Genomic DNA, 7,514 nt, shown 5'->3' on the forward strand with positions numbered 1-7,514 from the left:
TATATATGATTATTTCATTAAAAATTTCATATATTGTGGTGTTAAAACTATGAGCAGCTAGCTTTTTTGCCTCAATGTCTGGTCTAGCTTTTAAAACAATATTTTGATTTGAATGAATTAATAATTTTTAATATTATTTGAATATTTTAAACATGTATAAATTTATATATATATAAAAGGTTTTAGTGCATTTTCAATGATTTGTGAGTTATAAGATACATTATTACATTAGTTTATCAAGGCACCGTAATTTTAAATTATTTAAATATATTTCTAAATAATTTTATAATTTGATATTTTTCATATATATTATTTATATGTATATAATATTATTTATAATGAATTATTATGTCACTAGTCTGATCGATCTGACCATTTAAACCATCACTTGCTCATCTTTCTAGTTTGACTTCCAGTCTAACTTTTAAAACATTACATAAAAAATCGGGGGGGAGATAGATAATGTGATGTGAATTCTATGATCCTTCTCCTACCTTCGGCTTCTAGTTCTAGAGTTTCTCTCTAAATAATTTGAAACTGTCCTACGATTACATTGCTACTACGTGTTTTCTAATATGAATTACATTGCCACTACAAAGCATTCCTACAATTACGCTGTTGAATCTGCCCAGGCAAGAAGGAACCATAGGATTTGGCTTAAAGCGGTGAAATGAAATGTGCCTGACTAACCAAGCCAAAAACCAAGGTAGTAATGGTGGCGGCACCATCCTATTTGCAGAGGAGAACCATGCCAAGACCCCATTCTAAAGCCATTGCCCCAGAAGAGAACCCAAAGCTTCAAACTTTCTAGAGCATGCTTGCGATGGGTTTGGCTTTAGGATTCTCAAATACTATTATTTGTCCACCCTTGGCCACCGTCGAGTCAATTAGCCTTCACCTCTTCTTGGCCGATGAACGCCCTAGTGTTTTGTCATTTATTTCATAAAAGAATTCTTTGACTTAACGCTGGATTTGGAGTTAAATACTGATGGGAAGCACTGATACAGGCGGCAAAAGCTAATTAGTTACCTAAACATAATGGACCTAATTAACTTAAGTTTTGTCCATACAAGTATATTTGATTTCATGCTAGGTACCACCAAAACCATTTTAGTAGCAGTAGCTATCATGAATTTGATGGTTTCTAATGTGAAAATAAACGTACAGATCACTACACTCGAATGAGAACCATCAACTTGAAGCTTACCACAAGCTAGGGACCAGAAAGGGTAAAATAGAGATTAAATCAAACAATAAGATGGAACTTGAATTTATTGAGAACTTGATGGAAAGTCAGTTGCATGTTTGACAATTGATATGAATGTCATCTTGTGATAGTAAAGGTATTTACAGCATTGCAATGAAAGAGAGAAATAAGAATGGGGAATGGCTGCTTCATCTAAGTTCCCCCATTGCATTGGTGGAAGCCATTGCTGCCGCCGCTGCTGATGCTGCTTTTTTTTGCCTTTTGATAATTTACTTTCAGGCTGCTTACGCCCCATATCCTAATTGTCCGATCATCACTGGCTGAAGCCAACATATGAGGATTAGAAGGATTCCAGCTCACACAATTCACAGCTCCAGAGTGGCCTGGCAGTGCCTCGATTAACTCCTGGGAGTCTCTATGCCATATGTAAACCTAAAAAAAGAGCATCGAAAGCCATCAATTTACATTTATATTCAAGTGCATCAACAATTTACACTCATTTTCAAGTGTCCCAGCAGTCATACAACCAAGTTGAAAGAGAAATTCTTGCATAGAATACGTATAGAAAACATAGGTAGGCCAAGCAAATGAGTAACAACTAAGTGAGTCTACGAGTCTACCTCAGAATTTGTCACAATTGAATAGAAATGAAGATGAATAAGATAAAGTAACCATCTCCAAGGACTTCGAGGCCCTTACTAAAAGGCATAGAAGAGACCACTAAACATGGACATCCAAAGTCCAGTATTGGAGCATAAACAGCAGAATTGAAAATTTAACGGCATACCTCAAGTTCTACAAAGGTAAAAAAAGAAAGAGAAAAGCCTACAAGACCTTATGTTCAAAGAATTAAAAAACGATAAAGAACTACTAGTATTAATTTGAAAGTACCAAAACCTAGTACAATATCAAATATAATATCCAAAATGTTACTTCAAGCAAAACAATTTTCTGTTTGTATTTCGTTGACCTAGTTATTATTTAATTACTAACGAGCTGATTTTTCAAATTTGAGTAATCATCAAACACAATTTTAATGCTAACTTCACACCAAATGCCCCTTAACATGTTCAGAATTGTAGCCGGATTAGTCATGTTGATATTTTAACAAATGCATTAAACCACAGTTCACCCAAAAAGAAAAATGTATTAAACCACAATGCAATATACTTATTAATAAAATTGATACCTGTGAATCTTCACTTCCACTAGCAATAAAAGATTGCTTAATTCCACCAAAGCAAGATCTAACTATTAATCGGGTGCGTATATGGCCTTTATACTTGCCGACAAGCTTAGGAACATATTCAATGTTCCAAAGATGTATTTCTTGGTTATAAAGACTAACCAGCACGAATTTGCTATCCTTTGATAAAGAAAAGGAGGTTATGGTCTGATCCTCTTCAACAAATCTCTCATCGTGAGTTGCCCTGTGGAACAATAGTATTGCATTGTCTTTGCAAATACTTACGATCTGTTCCCCATCACTAGTTATTGCCAGATCTGAAATCTTAAGGGTCCTAAGTCCTCTGCAGGCCTCCAGCTCCTTCCCATCCAAGTCCCACATGATAATGCTCTTGTCATTCAGGCCAGAAAGTATATTTTTTCCACTCGGAAGCCATGCACATGAAACCATGCCAACACCAGCTTTCTCGTAAACTTGGAGACATTTACCAGTAAAGACATCCCAACGCCTAATAGCTTCCTCCACCCCACATGTAATGACCTCTTGGTCATCAGGACTCCATGAAACAGAAGACACAGGTTTCTGATGACCACATAATCTATGCTTCATAGACAGTTCCCCGTTTGAGCCAACCTATTTTTTTAAAAAAAAAAAACTTAAAAATATGAAATCCAGTATTGTGTGTGTGTGACTATGAGCAAAATTCACAGAAAGGACACATCAGGAAGAACTCAACAAAACACAAGCATAAGTACTATCCAGGAGCCAAACCACCATATTAATCATTCAGCAATTGTGGACTCTTGAAAATTAACATAGGTTGAATGAATTATCTATATAATAGAGCCACCTCGGAATTAGGTTGTTTACAGCACTATGCTGATAAAGCTGCCCACTAGGGTATATAGGGTAACGATTCTAAAAGACTCCAATGGGGCATCTCAGGTTCTAAACCCATTAAGAGGGAGGGAGGAAGGGAAGGTAGGGAAGGGTGGGATTCAGCAGAAGTAAGCTGCGTTGAATAGCAAAATTATGGATTCTAAATCATTCTATGGCATATAAATATGGCATGCAAACTTTTAGAAGCACACTCAGTCAGGATGAGCCAGTGAATTCTTTGAATCTTCCCAGAACTGGGCAAATAGCTTACAAAAACAAATGGCATTTACTTTCATCAAGCATATACCAGGAACACATTTATAATATCACGGGGACGCAGGGCAAGCCAACCCATCACAGACGTAAACAGCTTGCATTGCACCATAACAGTAAAACAGGGCCACTACAAAATCTAGTATGCAGGTAAACCCTTGAGACATAAGTAGGTAAATAAGCAAGCTGGAGCTGAGTCGAGTCCATTCAAACAAATCAATTAGAACAGAAAGGGGAAGAGGTCAGCAGGGTCCAGTAATGCAGTCAGGTCAATAAAATTTTCCTTTAAGCTGATTAGGTATCCTATCACAAATAATTCCTTTAAGGTTGCATTGCTTCACTTCTTGCAGTGTAAAAATTTGAAAAATTCTAAATATAAATTTAATTGACCTCATAGCTATTATGGAACTAAATTGCTCATTTTGACTCATCTAAAGCCAAAATTGATCTCATTTTGATCCCTTTCTCTTTCCTCGAATTATCTGATTTATTAGACGTGCAACTCAACATTCTGTATTAAAAAACCCATATAAATTTTAATTTCAAGTAATGCAACAGTGCATTTTGAGCCATAATTCTCACTGCAACAAGCCACATTTCCCCAGATACTACCCGTTGTTCTCAATAAATGGTATACATATTTGTCCATCAGTAACTCAATACTTCTCCTTCCTCATGCATTGTATAGACCTTAGGAACTTAAAATCAAGCTTTCAATACCAGTAGCTTATTCTCAATCTGAACCAGCAGTTAATTCTTACTCTTAATCTCAGGGTTATCCTCCTTTGCTGTCTTTCAACAAGTTATCACTTGTGTAAGACAAAAACAACAGGCAATGGTAGAAATTGGTATCATTTCCTACATAATGAAAATTTCCGTTGCGACCATGACTCCTAAGCTTAATGCAAGCAACATGTTCCACCAGTATCAATGGCATGAATGAGGAAAATCATAATTGGTATTTCTGCGCATTGAATGATGATAAGATCAAAACACAAGAAATGTAAACACATTAAAAAACAAATATAAACAAAGAAAAAAAGGCTCCAGAGCAAAGAAGACAAAACAGTTGACATTACCTCCCAAATGATAGCTGATCGATCATTTGATGATGAAGCTAAATATTTTCCATTATGTGAAAATTGCACAAACCAGACTTCATCATCATGTCCTTCTAATACCTGTTTGAATATATACAGGAAAGTAAATGATATCAAAAAAATTGATACACTAAAGCTATTGAAAGTGTTATGCAGCGAGGCAGAAACCAAAGTTAATAAAAAGTTATTGAATTTTAAGCTCAAAGTACAGTGATACTTCCCTTTGCTGTGACATTGCTTGGAATTTTTTAATCAAGGTTTTAGGCAGAGGTCAGGGCCACCCACCTTAGAGCTATTGTGTGTTCAGCGGTATTGCAAGGGTTTGTGAACAAGTGTTTTATTTGCACGATTGTAGTTTGTTTAAAGACAGGCTTTCATTAGGTAAATACCTCAGTCTCAACAAACTCTTTCTGGACTTGAGACTTCAAATCTTTTGCTCATGCTTATTTTTCGGGAGACATTCTTTAACATGAAAAGAGATGAGAAGGCTCTCTCACGTTAAAGGGCTCATGCTTATTCTTCAGGAGATATTCATTGCCTAAAAAAATCTGATAATTAAAACTTCTTCAGAGAAACCTTAAAAGAAGAAAGCATTTCGCAAGACTGTCTTTAGACCAATATGCAAATGCCACGGTTTATAATTCACTATTTTGCTGAATCTTGTAGAAGAGATGATATTACTATGCAGTGAAGTGAGACTTCAAAATGTACCCCGAAGACAATCATGATTACACATTATAGAAGCATTGAAACAAAAAAGCTACAAAATCAACAAATTTTCTACTCTCAAACAAGCAGAAAGAAAGAAAAGGGCTATGCCATTATAAATTATCAGGCCACAAATGAAGAACCAGGAGAGAGTTGATGTTTTAAAGCACAAAAACCAACCATAATGATGTAGATATTAAAATGCAAACATCAATTAACGCATCATTTGCTAACCTGCAAAGTTCTAGAAGGTATCTGGTCTTTTCCGCAATGATGATCAGCATATAATGACATCTCCTTATCTAAGGAGTTGTGAAATTGACAAGACTCTCGTTGCAAAATAAGGGCCTGTTCAACTAAATGTTCTAACCTCCTTTCAGGTACCATTATGGTTGGGGGAAGCAGTTTCTGCAATTCCTCCAGCAGCTTTGACCGAGACCTAACCCTTGCAACATCTTTTTTACAAGAATTAGCATGGCCAGACAGTGACGTGGATACTATGCAGGAAGAAAGTTCACGAATTCTGCTATTGTTTATGCCAAGTGGTGCAACCTCAGTCCTCAGGGTTTTCAATGCATCCATCACCTTTTCCCCATCCAGAAGCTCAAAAAATTTCTGCTCCAGAATCAAAAAAGAAGCTGACCTCACAATTGTTTCATCTACCAGACCAATTTTACGCAATGTGACTATACTTTCATCCCAATTGCCATCAAGTATCTGCTGAATAAACAGGTTTACCACCCATGAATTGACAGGTGTTCCAGACTCCTCCTCTAAGCATGCTCCACTCTTTGTATAACCAAGAGAATATAATGCATTAGCAATTATCCTGACAAATTCATCTCGTTTGATAACTCCTTTTGAACCAACAACTTGTTTGTCCCCTTCAGTTGGTAGGGGCCGAGCCATCAACTCACTGGAAGAGCCTTCTATGTGCTCTTCAGAAGACGAACCGTTTGACAGCCCAACTAATCCGTTAGAGGACAACTTCATGCGTTTTAAGGCTGGTCCTTCATCCTCCACACCTCCCATGAAATGTGAAACTCAGTCCATATATAATTGTGGCAGTAAGAAGCAAGTGAAAGGGAACAATCGATAAAGTTTGTTGTGTGAATGCCGAACAAGAAATTCCTGCAAAGCAATGGATGAATAAACGGCAATTAATACCACAAATTGAGCCCAAAGCATTAAACAGTAGAACTTCTAAGGTATATCCATCCTCAAGTGGAAGCAATAAATGAACGCAATTAAGAATTAATGCAAGAAGTAAAAGACTCAAGCTATCCTGCTTCAAAACCAAAATGTTTCTGCCAAGCTTTCCCACCCAAACATGAAATACCGCTCGATGCCCGGCACAGATTTCTCATAATCCCTCTGAAACCGACAAGAAAACCTATCCGGAAAAGAGACCCAGCTTTACCAAAATGTCCACTTTTCCGAGGAAACAAACAACCCACGATGAGCAAATTGAAGTGTCATCCAAAAGGTTAATCGATAAAGCAATAAACATCAGAAGCCATAGATCCAACAACTAGGCAATAAGGGGGCAAAAAAACAAGATTGAGAACAATGATTCACCGACTCACCCAAGAAGCAGAGAAATGATCGGAAGCTGGCCGGAGCCAGAGCTGAAAGTACGATCGTCACTTCAAAGGCACCGGTTGCTTCTGCTTCTCCTTCGTCTGGGGAAACCGTTCTTGGTCTTTCAGTTCTAGAGAGAGCAAACAGAGGCCAAAATACCATACTCTTTTCCGCTTCTGGATTTTGTGACGCCTGGATATTCTTTTATTCAAGAGAAAATTCATAATTTAATTTTTCTCTTCTTTCTTCTTCTTCTTCTTTTTTTTTTTTTTTGCAAATTTCTTTTGCCCCTCCTATCTCACGGCGACACGGAAATGCCGCCCACCCGCGTATGTGCCCATTTCCTTTGGTCTATATATTTTTAGGAAAAGTGACATAAAAATGACATAAAAACTTAGAAATTTTCAAATCATCATTTGAATAAGACAAATTATATTTTTATCATTTTAGACCAAATTGAGATTTTCAAATTAAATGGAATGACCAAACCGCCCTTATCAATTACAAAACATGGGCAGCACATTCACTTGCATCAAATTAAGTCTGATAGGAAGGAAAAAAGAGAGAACGTGCGCAATGC

At 36.8% G+C, this 7,514-nt stretch overlaps 1 protein-coding gene across 2 annotated transcripts; it reads right to left on the reverse strand.

The window, feature by feature from the left end:
• Positions 1-1,282: 1,282 nt before the first annotated feature.
• On the reverse strand, positions 1,283-7,096 carry LOC114742176 (WD repeat-containing protein 26 homolog). 2 transcript variants are annotated; one of them, XM_028930457.1, is made up of 6 exons: positions 6,940-7,096; positions 6,678-6,784; positions 5,588-6,484; positions 4,625-4,726; positions 2,397-3,026; positions 1,283-1,639 (listed from the first exon to the last, which is right to left on the reverse strand). In XM_028930457.1, the coding sequence occupies exons 3-6, from the start codon at positions 6,383-6,385 to the stop codon at positions 1,400-1,402; spliced, it is 1,770 nt and encodes a 589-aa protein (XP_028786290.1). In that variant the 5' UTR covers positions 6,386-6,484; positions 6,678-6,784; positions 6,940-7,096; the 3' UTR covers positions 1,283-1,399. The 2 variants fall into 2 exon arrangements, with proteins under 2 accessions (XP_028786290.1, XP_028786288.1); XM_028930455.1 differs by lacking the exon at positions 6,678-6,784.
• Between the last annotated feature and the right edge of the window lie 418 nt (positions 7,097-7,514).

Source organism: Neltuma alba, unplaced genomic scaffold (genome assembly GCF_004799145.2).
Source record: "Neltuma alba isolate B1F8T4 unplaced genomic scaffold, ASM479914v2 tig00003679_pilon, whole genome shotgun sequence".
Taxonomy (NCBI): domain Eukaryota; kingdom Viridiplantae; phylum Streptophyta; class Magnoliopsida; order Fabales; family Fabaceae; genus Neltuma; species Neltuma alba.

Excerpts from the sequence above, each read along its gene's own strand:
- LOC114742176 (XM_028930455.1), bottom strand. The coding sequence starts at position 6,385 with ATGGGAGGTGTGGAGGATGAAGGACCAGCCTTAAAACGCATGAAGTTG. Across the intron at positions 4,727-5,587 it reads TACCTTCTAGAACTTTGCAG|GTATTAGAAGGACATGATGA; the intron begins GTTAGCAAATGA and ends ATATTCAAACAG. Across the intron at positions 1,640-2,396 it reads GTGGAAGTGAAGATTCACAG|GTTTACATATGGCATAGAGA; the intron begins GTATCAATTTTA and ends CTCTTTTTTTAG.